Raw genomic sequence first — 14,427 nt, 5'->3', positions numbered from 1 at the left:
CCTCGTCCTCCTCACTACGGATCCCTCCCTCCAGCTCCCTGGTCATCACCCCCAGGACCACTCCATCCTTGGTCAATCCAGCCCCATCTCCTCCGGGAAGCCCTCCGCCATGAAAAAAGCCCCGGGTGGGTCAGATCCTGCTTAAGACCCTGGTCCGGAACTCCTCGTTTCCCCTGCCTCCTCTATATCCAAGGCACCCGTTTTTGCAGCCCTATAACCCCCTGGTTACCCTAGAGGCGCTTCCCCTCCGACTCTGCCCTTTTATGCTCCACAAAGGATTCTGAAGCATAGGGTAGTTAGGGGAAGCGGCAAGGTGGTGCAGCATGAAGTCATCCGTCCCCAGCCTTGTTCTTCGTCCTCCCAGCAGGCCGTCCCGGTAAGCCCAGGTCCCACCAGCACAAACCGAGCCTAAGGAGGAGTGCCTTTACGCCCCGCCCCGCCCTTCCAACTTCTGGAGTGCCCCGCGGCACGCCTGCGCGGAGGACGCCCCGGCCCATGGCGCATGCGCAGCTGTCTATCTGTGTATATTAGGACGACTGGGTTCGCGGCCTGAGGATTCTCGCGGATAAGGGCAAGGGTTTGTTTCTACCCTTGTTTGGGTACACGCCGCCGACGCCGCCGACGCCGCCTCCGCCGAGTCTCCCGCGCAGGTGAGGGCCCCGCGCTCTGGATGCGGCGCGGCCGGGGACAACCCCCGCGTGTCCTGCTTGCCTGCGCCCCGCTACTCCGGCCATTGGGACCCCATCCCCCACCGCTCCAATCACCCGCCGCCTCGGGGTCAACTTTCATATGCCCGATCTTCTACCTGATCGGCCCCCTCACGGCGTTCCCCGTTTAATTGACCGCTTTCGAATTCCCTTCTTAGACACCTCCCGTTATTCTCGAGCTCTCGACGCCCCGGGTAACCACAGACCTCCCCTGCCCAGGACCACCACTTTCCACCAGACCCACGGCCCTCATTTTTTAGCCCTTGTCTCTTCCCAGTTAGCCCCAGCGGCGCTTCCCCTCGTATCCCTGGCCTTCTTTATGCCCCCTCCTTTCTCAGTTATGCCCAGTTCACGGAGCTGTAGGGGCATAACCTCGGGGAAATCATGGCCTCAGGAACCCAGGGCCGGACTGGATGCCTTCTTGGGGTCTGGGAGTGTAGGGACCCGGAGAAGATCAGGATCCCTAAGAGTCTTCTCTGCCTTGATGGATGACAGTGGCTTCTTCCCTGGCCTCACTTCTTCACCTGGGTGGGTGCCAAGGTGTGTTATCTGCACTTCTGCACTGTGTATCTTCCTCAAGGAGCCTCTGACCTCCTAAACCTGTTCCTGACTTGTCCCTCCTGTCCCACCCCCTTGGTTATTGATCATCAGTATTTACCGTATTTGGTAAAGTAGTTTTGCAGGTGCCTTTGTATGGAGCTGGGGAATGAAGGTGATCTGGGTAGAGTGTGGTCACCACTTCTTAGTTGAGTCCCTCATCAGTGCTGTCCTTAGACATTTTTGAGTGAGACTTGTTAGTATCCCACAGTACCCTTGCTATAAATTTCAGGTGACACCTGAACCCAGTGACCTTGGAGTGGTATTTGCGTGATTATTAACAAGTGTTGGTATCACTCCTCATCTTTGTACAGGATCAGTGCACCTCCGGGACATGGAGACTGTTGTTCGCCGCTGCCCATTCTTATCCCGAGTGCCTCAGGCCTTTCTGCAGAAGGCAGGCAAATCTCTATTGTTCTATGCCCAAAACTGCCCTAAGATGATGGAAGTTGGGGCCAAGCCAGCCCCTCGGGCCCTGTCCGCTTCAGCAGTACTCTGCCAGCAGGTCAAAGAAACCCCTCCGGCCAACGAGAGTAAGTGTCCTTAGCAATGAAGTAGAGAGTGGTGATGTTTGCATTCATTACAAGACCCTGGAAGCAATTCTCACGCACAGTGCTGATGAGGGTCACGCGAGGCGGTTACTTGGTGCCAGGGTCAGTTCTCTGCATAGATTATCTCATGGAATTGTCATCCTAACCCCACAAAGTAGGCAGTTTTAGTTTTCACATCTTTAAAGGTGAAACAGTGGCCAGCATTCCACCTTGTGGATTGCGTGTCAGTGTCTGTTGGAGTTTGTGAGTTGTCAGTTCCTCGTTCATGTAAATGTAAAGTTGGAATCTTTATGTAAAGTTGGAATGTAGATGCTTGTAGCTTTTAAAGTTGTGATTTTTTTTCTTCTTTTTTTTTTTCCTTGCCTTTGCTATGTTGCCTGACCTGTGCCTTTTGCCCTCAATTCCTTTCTGTGCTATGCCTTCCCAAATTCCTGGTAGTTTCTTATGCAGTCACTTATCATACCTTATCTCTTTGTCTGGCTCCAGACCACATAGGCTATTCCAGGCTAAACCATCTTCAAAGTCAACTCTACCTGTGAGTTTTTCAGTTAGGTTAGGCTACACTGAGGTATCAAGCAACCCCCAAATCTCAGGGCTTAACACATAAAGATTTCTGTCTTGTTCACACAAGGTCCACTTTGGGTCATCAGGGCAATTCTGTTCTAAGCAGTGACCTGGGGTTCCACACTCTGGTGTCCTACAGCTTTAACTCTGAAATAGGTGGCTTTTGGGTCACTATTGCATAAGGGGAAAGTGAGAGGGTCTCAAACCAGCTCATCTTTTTAAAACTTTTCATAACAGTAAATTTCAATTATGAACAACAATAATCAATCCAGGGCCAATTTTGCTTCACTTGTGTCCCCATTCACCCCGCCTGCTCCCACTGGATTAACTTGAAACTGATTCCAGAAATTTCCTCTGTAAATATCAGTATGCACCTTTAAAAGATATGACTTCTTTCTTTTTTTTGCGGGCGGGAGCACACCACGTGGCATGTGGGATCCTAGTTCCTTAACCAGGGATCGAACCAGTGGAAGTGCGGATTCTTAACCACTGGACCGCCAGGGAAGTCCCTATGAGTTCTTTCTAAAAGCACCATCACAATACCATTATCACACCTAAAAAATGATGCAATTTCCTAATATCATCAAATACTCAGCCCCACCAGCTCTCGGATATTTTAGCCAGGAAGCAACACACGACATGCATTGGCCAGAACTCGTCACACGGCTCCAACTAAATGCACGGATGCTAGTTTTCTCTTTTTTTAATTATGTTTTTTACTGTGGCAAAATGCATATAACATAAAACTTACCATCTCAACCATTTTTAAGTGTACAGTGGTATTAAGTACATTCATATTGTTCTGCAGCCATCACCACCATCCAGTGTCCAGAACTCTTTTCATTGTCCCAAACTGAAACTCTGAGCCAACTAAATACTAACTCCCCATCCTCCTCCCCCAGATCCTAGCAAACATTATTCTACTTCCTCTCTATGAATTTGACTACTCTAGAAACCTCACATAAGTGGAATCATACAAAATTTGTTAAAGTAGTGATTTTTTTGACACATGTGTCTTTTTTTTGTTGTTGGCACGGCTTGCGGGATTTTAGTTCCCCGACCAGGGATCAAACACAAGCCCCCTGCAGTGGAAGTGCTGAGTCCTAACTACTGGACCACCAGGGAATTCCCTTAACACATGTATCTTTATTTTGTATATGAATTTTTAAATTTTGCTTTTAATAAAGACATCAGAGATTTGGTTTTGGTCTGTCTTTGCCAGGAAAGAATGAAGCTTTTCAGATACCACTTAATTCTAGGGAATAATTTACCTTACAGGCTCTGTTAGTTGTGTTTTCTGGATGTGGACTTGTAAGAAAAGAATGTTTTTTACTAGAAAGCATTTAATCCTTTCTAGGATTTCTTTCCCTCTTTACCATTGTTTAGGAGTTAGTTATGTTTTTTACCATTCTGTCCCTAGCAGTAGATTCCTCTTCTGTTCCTGGTTGAGTAAAATGTGACTTATCCACTTGATAGACTGCCATGCATCCATCACAAATGATATTCACAAACTATTTACTAGCTTATGTAGATCTTTATAATGAAAAGGGCAGAATAAACAAGCATATACAGAATAAGTACAACTTTTTCTAAATCTACACATAAGGGGTAAAGAAAGATAATATGCCAAGTTGTCTGCAATGGTTATGTTTTGAATAATAGAACTCTATTTTTCTAGACTTCCTACAATGAATATGTATTTACTGACTTTTATAGTGAGTGAAATGAACTTGAAAGCAGGTTTTTTTTAAATTTTATTTTTTCGCCGCACAGCATGCGGGATCTTAGTTCCCACACCAGGGATTGAACCCCTGCCCCCTGCAGTGGAAGGGTGGAGTCCTAACAACTGAACTGCTGGGGAATTCCCCAAGGCAATTTTTTTGCTTTCCTTTATAGATTTTAATACAAACTGTATTGAGACACTGCCCAAGTTGTAGGAGAGCCTAGCCTATGACTCACAGGAGGATTCCAGAATGATGAAGAAAGACTTCTCTGGAAGGAAGATGAATGCATTTGCTCAAGGGGAGAGGGAAGTCTAGAAGCTTACCAGCCAACTGCATTAAGTCATGAACTTCTTTGAGGCATTTAGAGAAAACTGGTAGTTTATCTGTTAAGCAATGGCAAGCTTTTTTTTGTCAAGAATCTGTTTAGAAAATATTAGCAGAGAAAAAAACCGTATGACCACTTCCAGTTACCTTCAAGAGTGTGTCCTCGCATGAAATATGCTGAGTGTACTTGGGGTAGATTTACTGGAAATAATTCAACTCAAGAATGCTGGGCTGTCTAGAACTAGAAGATACTACTTTGGGGATTTATAAGTGAGAAATACTATGGGTTTGAGAGGTAGGTGAACTGTGCCGGTTAACTCTTCACAGGAACATTGTGTCCAGTGAGGCAGATGAGAAAACAGTTGATTTAGCAGAACCTAATAAGAATAAACTTGTCTTTGGATCATGGGATAGAGTAAGTATAAGGTTTGTCTTTGAGGCAACAAGAGAAAGAAACAAGTGGGCTTCTGTGTACCGTGCAACCAGATCTGATGCTTCCGTTTTAACATTTCCCCCCTCAGAGGACAAAACTGCCAAAGCCAAGGTGCAGCAGGCTCCTGATGGATCCCAGCAGACTCCAGATGGCACGCAGCTTCCGTCTGGACACGCCTCCCTTGCCGCGAGCCAGGGCAGTGCGAGCAAATGCCCTTTCCTGGCAGCCCAGATGAGCCAGGGCGGCAGCAGCGTCTTCTGCAAAGCCAGCCTAGAGCTTCAGGAGGATGTGCAGGAAATGCATGCCGTGAGGGAAGGTAAACAGATGACATGAGCCATCAGAAGAGCGAAGAGGTTCTGTGGCTCTTTCAGACCCTCAGATTTATGTGTGAACTATTATTAGGGTAGTATTTGTGTCAGCACCTTCCTGTTTTAGGGCCGAGGAGGAAGGTCATCAAGATAGAGGACTGTATGGCAAAATGTGGGAGTTCTTTTTCTGTGTGTGTGTGTGTAGGATGTAACCAGCTTTTACAGTAATTCTTTAATTTCTGAAAATACCCCTCAGGCATAAACTATTACCAGTGCCCTTTGTTTCTTTCCCACCATTTGGTTGGATAAAAGGTAAAAAACAGTGTTACTGCAGTAAGTGCTAGTTTTAGGACTCCCAAGCTGTGTGTCTTAGTGGTGGTCATTGAGTGGCAACCTTAATTCCACTTGTGGCCGTATCCATGGAACACATAAGGTCCCCAGAAGTTCTCCCCAGCAGAAATGATACAAGTGGCTGAAATTGTTTTCTGTGAAGAAAATCAGGGTAGGGGGGGTGTGATGGGGAAGGCAAACCAGCCAGAAAAAAAAAGCTTTGGACTTTAATGTTCCTCAAAGCTGACTGGTAGCTCTGAAAACAAAACCAAACAGTAACTAAAGAAGAAGAAAAGCTTCATACACTGAGTTACATCTCACTTTCGTTATGATGGGCTATTTTTGTGAACTAGGCAGTAAGCCATTTTTAACAGTATGTCTGGAAGGTATTGTAGACTCAGAATAGAACATTGGTCCCCTTTGCCTCTTGTTACTTTTGTTACAGAGGTTGCCCAAACCTCAGTGAATCCCAGTGTGATTAGTGTGAAGACCGATGGAGGGGAGCTGAGTGGTTTGCTGAAGAACTTTCAGGACATCATGCGAAAGCAACGACCAGAAGGAGTGTCCCACCTTCTTCAAGATAACTTGCCAAAATGTGAGTCTTCTTGTTATTTGCCTGATGCAGGAGAGTTTATAACTTAAACATACATCAGATTAAACGTATAATTGCATGGTGAGTTGTGGATTAAAAGCCATGTCTCTTGCTTGATGCAAGTAGATGCTCTTGGCTATAGTGAATGCCAGTCCTATTGATAGCCTGCCTCATCTCTCTCAATACCTACTGTCTGCTCACGGGGTCAGACATTGTCATTTGAGACATACACAGACTCAAGATAAGGATGTCAAGGAGCTTGCCCAGATGAGTACTTAGTACTTAGTACGTTAGTTTGTCCAGAATCTCCTTGCTCCCAAATGGCCAAGCTGGGATTGGAACCTAGGTCTTAACACCAAAGCCTAGATGTGCTTTTTAACCGTCAAACTGTACCATCTTTTGTTCGGTTTTTAGCTGTTTCCACTTTTCAGTATGATCATTTCTTTGAGAAGAAAATTGACGAGAAAAAAAATGACCATACCTATCGAGTTTTCAAAACTGTGAACCGGAGGGCGCAGCTCTTCCCCATGGCAGATGACTACTCAGACTCTCTCGTCACCAAAAAGCAGGTGTCCGTCTGGTGTAGCAATGACTACCTAGGAATGAGTTGCCACCCACGGGTGTGTGGAGCCGTCATGTAAGTAGCCTTCAGTTTTCAGATGTCACTGGCACGTCACTGGCATGACTTAGCAAGACACTGATGATTTATAGAAATTGGATCTTTTATGAGGGGGGATATTCAGCAGCTGAGAGTGTGCCATAGCAAAATGCTCTTCTTAGCCTTTAAAAATATGTACAGGTTACTTTTAGAGAAACTCTAATGTGTAAATAGTTGGTGGAGCCCCTTTGTGAGAGTTTTTTCTGGGCTCATTGGCTACACATGTCCACTTACTACCCCTCCACAGGCAATCTTGCACAGAGGCTTCCTGGCTTGTGGCTGTGGGTGGAGAAATACAAATCGAGCAGCACTGGATGGTAGAGGGACTGCCCTGGTGGTACAGTGGTTAGGACTTCACGCTCCCAGTGCAGGGGGCCCGGGTTCAGTCCCTGGTCAGGGAACTAGATCCCACATGCATGCTGTAACTAAGGGTTCACACACGACAACTAAGGAGGCTGCTTGCTGCAACTAAGACCCAGTGCAACCAAATAAATAAATATTTAAAAAAAAAAAAAAAGGGCTGGTAGAGCCTGTTGTTCATGTCCTTCAGGAGGTTTGCCATGGCTAGGAACACTTGAGAGAGTTGCTGGTCAAACTCTCCAAGCAGGCTTGCTAGAGAGAGCCCAGTCTGAGGTTTAGTAATAGAGATAGCCTAACATTACGGGACTGGTTCACAAAGAGTTTAGGTAGCCACCATTCAAGATGTCCCTCTAGAGCCTGAGGTCGTGTTATTGGAGAAAAAGATGTTTGTCAGAGAAAAGAAATCTCAGTAAGTTAACTAAAACTCAACTAAGATTGTTAACACTTGCTCTTGATGTTCCCTAGAGGCCTCATCACCCTGGTGTTGAGACCTTCTCCCGCCCAGTCTAGAGATGAAGTGGGTTGAAACTTGTGTGAACTTCTGGTTCACAGGGAGAGAGGTGCTACCTCAACATCAGTTTCAGTCTCCTGGATCCTGGAGGGAGGAATGTTCACATCGTATTCAGAACCATGAGATTTATTTTCTGTCTGCTCTTTTTTTTTTAAAAGGGACACTTTGAAACAGCATGGTACTGGAGCAGGGGGTACTAGAAATATTTCTGGAACTAGTAAATTCCACGTGGACCTGGAGCAGGAGCTGGCTGACCTCCACGGGAAAGATGCAGCACTCCTGTTTTCCTCGTGCTTTGTGGCCAACGACTCAACCCTCTTCACTCTGGCTAAGATGATGCCAGGTAGGAAGCTGTCATGGGCGCCTTAGAGTTTTCTGGCTTTCTTAGTAGTCACAGGAATATTGACAACAAAGAAAGCTTACCAGAACCACTCAAGAGTTATGATAGTAACTGGAAGCATTTGTTCTTGAACTGAGCATAAAGCGTTAACTGTACATTATAAATGCCAGTAGAACATGATAACGATAAAGAATCAGATTTGCAGGGCTTGTCTTTAAGCTAATTGCTTCCAGTGTGCTTTGTACTCTAAGAAAATCCTTTGGAGAATTCTCTTAGTTATGTGTAGTTATCTTTCTTTCTAAAAAAAAAAAATTTATTTTTGGCTGCATTGGGTCTTCGTTGCTGCGCACGGGCTTCTCATTGTGGTGGCTTCTCTTGTGGTGGAGCGTGGGATCTAGGCGCACGGGCTTCAGTAGTTGTGGCTCGCTGGCTTCCGTAGTCGTGGCACGTGGGCTCAGTAGTTGTGGCATGCAGGCTCTAGAGCACAGGCTCAGTAGTTGTGGCACACGGGCTTAGCTGCTCCGCAGCATGTAGGATCTTCCCAAACCAGGGATCGATCCCGCGTCCCCTGCAATGGCAAGCCCTGTAGTTATCTTCCATTGAGTTTGGAGTGAGACAGCCAGATTTAAAAGCAGATTAGTTGCATGCCACTGGGTTATTTTATACCTATGGGCCTTCTCAGAGGAGAAGCACTAGTTAGTTATTTTTCCAGGAAGAAACTGCCACACAGGGTCTTTTTCCTACTGGGCAAAGCAACATTTTCAGGTCAAAGTCTGTTGTCCTTGACTGTCGAGGAAATAATTTGTCTTTGGTGCAGATGGCAATAAATAGCATTTTTGTGTTGTTAGGCTGTGAGATTTACTCTGATTCTGGGAACCATGCCTCCATGATCCAAGGGATTTGGAACAGCCGAGTGCCAAAGTACATCTACCGCCACAATGATGTCAACCACCTCCGAGAACTGCTGCAGAGGTCTGACCCTGCCGTCCCCAAGATTGTCGCATTTGAAACTGTCCACTCAATGGACGGTAAGTCTAGGTAGAGGCCAATCTGAAATCTTAAATGAAAACAAGGCCTGAACTTCTTAAAAGTGTGATATTTATTTCATTTTTGTAGTTTCTTTTCACTTTGCCAGGATTTTGTAGTTGCGGGACACTGTATAGATTGGGATGAATGTAGATATTCTACTCTGGCTTTTACTAGGCTCCAAACCCCAAGGTAATCCAGAAACTGGGGGAAGTTAATTGGTTTCCCCAATGTTAGAAATATCTTAGAACGTACGTTGTTGTGTTGTAACTCTTACCAAAACAGAAATTCGTGAAATAGCAAGCACTTCAACGCGGTCTGTGGTCTCTCCTAGGGGCAGTGTGCCCACTGGAAGAGCTGTGTGACGTGGCCCACGAGTTTGGAGCAATCACCTTTGTGGATGAGGTCCATGCGGTTGGGCTGTACGGGGCTCAAGGAGGAGGGATTGGCGATCGGGATGGAGTTATGCCAAAAATGGACATCATTTCTGGAACACTTGGTATGTACACTCTGCATAGTCTGTAATCTGCACTAAAATTACATTCTTCTAACAAGGCCAAGGACTACTGGTCTAACAGGTCAGGTGAGGAGATGGTCTGATAGCATCTAAAGCCTGGGTCACTTTTTTGAGTGAGTTTTTCTTTCCTCAGTGAGTGGTGGCACAGCTTATCAGAATCCCTTGAGTCATGGCATGGCCCCCAGAATCAAAGTAAATCTCACAGCCTAACATGATAGAAGTACCATTTGTTGCCATCTGAGCTCATTCCAAACATAGTTGTGGCTTTAGGTATACGCCGTGGCAACAGCCTTTACTCTCTGTGCGTCAGATTTTTCCCTTATATTAAAAAAAAAATAAAAAAGAAGAATTTTAGTGCTTTTGTCTTAGAGCTGCAGGTAAGGCATTGTGCTGTGAAGCACTGAGCTCTGTGCCTACCGGGTGGGAACATTCCAGTTCACCTGGCTACTTTGTATTTCCTCTGCTCCTCCCAATAGAGGGGCCGTGTCTCTTGGAGCAACTCCAGACTCTTCCAGACTCCATAGCCATGCTGCCTGCTGGGTGTAAATCTTGCATGCTTAATAACTCACTAGCTGTGTGACCTTGGGTTTATGGTTAATTTCTCTGTGCCTCAGTTTCCTCATCAATATGATGGAGGTAACAATAGAACCCACCTCAGCTTGGAGAAGATAAATGAACTGTATACAAACAATTACTGTAGACATTCTTTTGTCTATGAGGTAAAAATGTAAACTGTACAAATTTTTTTTTTTTTTTTTTTTTGGCTGCATTGGGTCTTTGTTGCTGCACACAGGCTTTCTCTAGTTGCGGCGAGCGGGGGCTCCTCTTCATTGCGGTGGGCATGCTTCTCATTGAGGTGGCTTCTCTTGTTGCAGAGCACGGGCTCTAGGCACACGGGCTTCAGTAGTTGTGGCATGAGGGCTCAGTAGTTGTGGCGTGCAGGCTCAGTAGTTGTGGCACACGGGCTTAGTTGCTCCACAGCATGTGGGATCTTCCCGGACCAGGGCTCGAACCCGTGTCCCCTGCATTGGCAGGCGGATTCTTAACCATTGCACCACCAGGCAAGTCCAACTGTACAAATCTGAGGATTTCAAAAGTTAGTAAGGCAGCTGGAGACCATGTAGTGGTTAGCTAAAGTGCCACTTTACAGCCTGCAGTTGGTAAAGGAAGGGCAGGCAAAAAAGAGCGTCCTTCAGCACCGTGAAGGGGCGTGAGAACGTCGTGCAGACCAGTAGAGCCTGGGGCCTCGCAGGGCAGAGCCTTGCCAAGAGGAAAGCTCTTGTTCATGCGTCCTAATTCCAGCAGCCCTTTTCTTGTAAAGAGCTCTTATGACGTGGGCTCTTTGAAGGTATGGTCACTGTGAGATGAAAAGGGCTGGAGAGAGAGATTTTCCACTGTCAGAGATTATACCAACCCAGCAGTGCGTGGGGCTCAAGCAAGACTGTTAATTACAGAACATAATGTTAAGATCAAGGAGGACTCTTCTGGAGTCATTAATCCTGAAACCCGAGATACCGATTATACAAGGGGACTTAACAAGAATTGAAAAATGAGGCCTGCCCTAAATCAACCCTAACAGGGTCTGAGTTTTCATATTTATCCAGCAAACACTCCTTGTCAGAGTTTTGTGGTTACTTAAGTAGAAATTAATACCAGCCCTGCCAAAACAGTTAATGTCTTAGCTGGGTGACATTCCGGCCTCAAGGGTAATTCTCACAGTGAGCCCCCCGCTCAGACCCTGTCCTGGAGCAGGCGCAATGCAGCGCGAGGGGGAATGCAGCCAGCCTGGGTGGGAAGGGAGGTGGCACGTGGGGTTCAGGCACGCTGTGATCAGTCGCCGGTGCCAGGCCTGGTCTGGAGACCTGTGCTTTGATCCTGGTCAGACACCAGCTTGGTCTTGTGACTTTGGTCAAGACCCTTTCATAACGTTCTCAGCTTTTTCCCGTTTGGAAATGGGCTTGATTTGAGTCTTAGGGCAAATAAAGATGAGGAAGAGAAGAGTGAGTGCTCTGAGGCTCTGCAGCCCCTGGCTGTGCACACTTAGGGCAGTTGCTGTAATAAATGAGCCTGTCTCCTCCCAGGCAAAGCCTTTGGCTGTGTTGGAGGGTACATCGCCAGTACGAGTTCCCTGATCGACACCATCCGGTCCTATGCGGCGGGCTTCATCTTCACCACCTCCCTGCCGCCCATGCTGCTGGCTGGAGCGCTGGAGTCTGTGCGGATCCTGAAGAGCACCGAGGGCCGGGTGCTTCGGCGCCAACACCAGCGCAACGTCAAGCTCATGAGGCAGATGCTGATGGACGCCAGCCTCCCAGTCGTCCACTGCCCCAGTCACATCATCCCCGTCCGGGTAATGAGCGGCCTGTGATTGGACTCGCTGGGGGCCGGGGCTCCGCACTCAACGGGAGATGTCCTGGTTCATGCCTTCCTGAAGTTGGGCTGCGGCGGGGTGACTGCCAGGGCGAGGGACTGTAGCCAGTGGCCCTCTGCCGTGTTTCTGCCTTTGGTTGACTTCACAATGAGAATGAAGCCTTTGAACCCAGCAGGCTGGAGCAGAGGTTCCTCCTCCAGAGCACTAGCCTTGACAGGGTAAACACAGAGCTTGTATCTGGAAAGCTCCGGAAGCCTGAGCTTGGCTAGCTTTGAAGTATGGCTTTCTATTCATTTAATTTTGAAATGGGTCTTGCTTTGCCTGCTACAAAGGGTAGCCCTGTTGGTGTCACAGTTGAATTCATCTGAGTAGTGGAGCTGGTATAAAAGCTACCTTATCCCCAGGATGCACACGTCCAACTACCGTCATACTGGGGTCACAGAAGCTCCCGTTTCCCCCATTCGGAGTCTGGGTGGGAGATCAGTGTGAAATTTACTTCTAATATGGTTTCAGTTCTCTGGTCTGTAGTGAACAACACTGGACCCTTTAAGTCGCAGGTGTCTGGGCAGCGCTTTACCTCTGTGCCAGGCTTGCATACGCGGCTCCAGCCTGAGCCACGTGGGCACGCGTGTCACTAGTCTGCTAAGAGGTGGTCCATCCGGTTCTGGTCTTACCTTCTGTTATCATCAAACTTAGGTTGCAGATGCTGCTAAAAACACGGAGGTCTGTAATGAGCTAATGAGCAGACATAACATCTATGTCCAAGCGATCAATTACCCCACGGTGCGCCGGGGGGAGGAGCTGCTGCGCATCGCCCCCACGCCCCACCACACACCACAGATGATGAACTACTTCGTGGGTGAGTAGCCAGGGAGCCGCCAGCACCTCATGGGAGAGTGGCATGAAGCTGTCTTTTCAGTGTCTATAATTGAAGCCATTCAGAGTCATTCAGATTTGTCTCTTCTTTTTCCAAGTAATTCAGAATGTTCTCAGATGGTATAAAACTGTAAAAGACACTTAGTCGTTTGCGTTCACTTCGGGAGGGTGCAGTCATTTGGGAAGTGCTGAGGGAGGCTGCTAATCCACTCACTGTTCCCATGCCCCTGTCTGTGTGACTCAAGGATGCCCGGTCACGGCTGTTGCAGGAGAGATGCCTCTGAAGGCCTAAGTCTGCCCAGGCCTCCAGAGCTCAGCTCTGTACTTCTCTCTGTTCTCTGAACCAACTCCACACAAACCCCTTCTGATGAGAGTCATTGTTCAGCATTTTATATTCTCATAGTTCTGTAGAAGCCAGTCCTTCACCCCCCCGCATCCACCTAAAGGCAGAGACTAACGGGCTGCTCCTGGTTGCCTCTGCCTCAAAGGTGCGTTCTGCTCCTGAGCCGCCACCCCTGTCCGAGGTGTTTCCCCTGCCTGGAGCCTTTAGGGCTGCTCTGCTAGGAGTGCTCAGCCCGACACAGTGGAGCCATGTGGGAGCAACTTCTTTCCTGAAGGCATGTAAAGGAAAGCCAGAGTCGGGTTTTGTTTCTCTTTTTTTTTTTTTATAACAGCCTATTAAGATGGAATTCACATACCACAAATTCCACCCTTTCAACGTATGAAATTCAGTGGTTTTTAGGTAATGTGGTGCAACTGTCACCACTCTGATTCCAGAACATTTTCATCACCTCAAAGAGAAACTGCACACCCCTTAGCAGCCCCTCCCCATCCCCAGCCCCCGTCAGCCATCAGCCCTGATCCACTTTCTGCCTATACATTACATTTTATGTAAGTGGAATAGTACAATATATGGCCCTTTATGCCTGGCTTCTTTCACAGCACAGTGCTTTCAAGGTTCAGCCATGTTGTAGCATGAATCAGCACTTCATTTCTTTTTATTACCAAATAATCTTCCTTGGCACAGATCTACCACATTTTGTTTATCCATCAATTGACGGATGTTTGGGTTATTTCCACTTTTTGACTATTACGAAAATAATGCTGCTGTGAACATTTGTGTGCAAGTTTTTGTTGGGGGCATGTGTTTCCATTTGTCTTGGGTATGCACTGCCTTTAATTTTTAAAAACTGTTCCTCCTCACAGAGAATCTGCTGGCCACGTGGAAGCGAGTTGGGCTGGAGCTCAAGCCACATTCCTCAGCCGAGTGCAACTTCTGCAGGAGGCCGCTGCATTTCGAAGTGATGAGCGAGAGAGAGAAATCCTACTTCTTTGGTATGAGCAAGCTGGTGTCTGCTCAGGCCTGAGTGTGTCACGCCCTCAATTACTCCACCTAACCCCAGGCCACATTGTATCCAGGTAGTCAGTTCTCCAGAATTGTCTTTGTATGTGAATTAAATTATATTAAATTTTAATCTGTAGTAAACGTGTAGTCCTGAAAATAAATTCTTGTCTAAATCATGGGTCCTCTTTTCATTGGCTCCTGAATCAAAAAATCATTCATCCCTTTAAACTTGGTCTGTATTGTTGAGATGTATGAAGTATATAAAAACATCCTGGTCCTCTGGGAGTGGCTCC

The 14,427-nt window shown here is 47.0% G+C and overlaps 2 protein-coding genes across 2 annotated transcripts in view; one reads left to right on the top strand and one right to left on the bottom strand.

Annotated features, from left to right (window-relative positions):
* The window catches only part of POC1A (POC1 centriolar protein A), a 95,146-nt gene extending 94,777 nt beyond the window's left edge, over positions 1-369 (bottom strand). The window contains exon 1 of the mRNA XM_030867339.2: positions 230-369. The gene's annotated coding sequence lies outside the window, so the exon portion shown is untranslated. The remainder of the gene's footprint in view (positions 1-229) is intronic.
* Positions 370-492: 123 nt separating this feature from the next.
* On the top strand, positions 493-14,310 carry ALAS1 (5'-aminolevulinate synthase 1). The gene is made up of 11 exons (XM_030867345.2): positions 493-650; positions 1,619-1,837; positions 4,989-5,216; positions 5,984-6,133; positions 6,545-6,767; positions 7,818-8,002; positions 8,848-9,027; positions 9,360-9,524; positions 11,624-11,892; positions 12,610-12,772; positions 13,996-14,310. Exons 2-11 carry the CDS (start codon positions 1,639-1,641, stop codon positions 14,154-14,156), a joined length of 1,923 nt encoding a protein of 640 aa, XP_030723205.1. The 5' UTR covers positions 493-650; positions 1,619-1,638; the 3' UTR covers positions 14,157-14,310.
* Positions 14,311-14,427: the final 117 nt, after the last annotated feature.

The sequence above is a fragment of the Globicephala melas genome, chromosome 11 (assembly GCF_963455315.2).
Source record: "Globicephala melas chromosome 11, mGloMel1.2, whole genome shotgun sequence".
NCBI lineage: Eukaryota > Metazoa > Chordata > Mammalia > Artiodactyla > Delphinidae > Globicephala > Globicephala melas.
Note: the sequence above shows the minus strand (reverse complement) of the source record. Positions and strands in the feature narration are given on the sequence as shown.

Bases quoted from the DNA above. Each gene is read 5' to 3' on its own strand.
- ALAS1 (XM_030867345.2), top strand. From the start codon at position 1,639: ATGGAGACTGTTGTTCGCCGCTGCCCATTCTTATCCCGAGTGCCTCAG. The intron at 9,525-11,623 runs GTATGTACACTC...GTCTCCTCCCAG, and splicing joins CATCATTTCTGGAACACTTG to GCAAAGCCTTTGGCTGTGTT. The intron at 12,773-13,995 runs GTGAGTAGCCAG...TCCTCCTCACAG, and splicing joins GATGATGAACTACTTCGTGG to AGAATCTGCTGGCCACGTGG.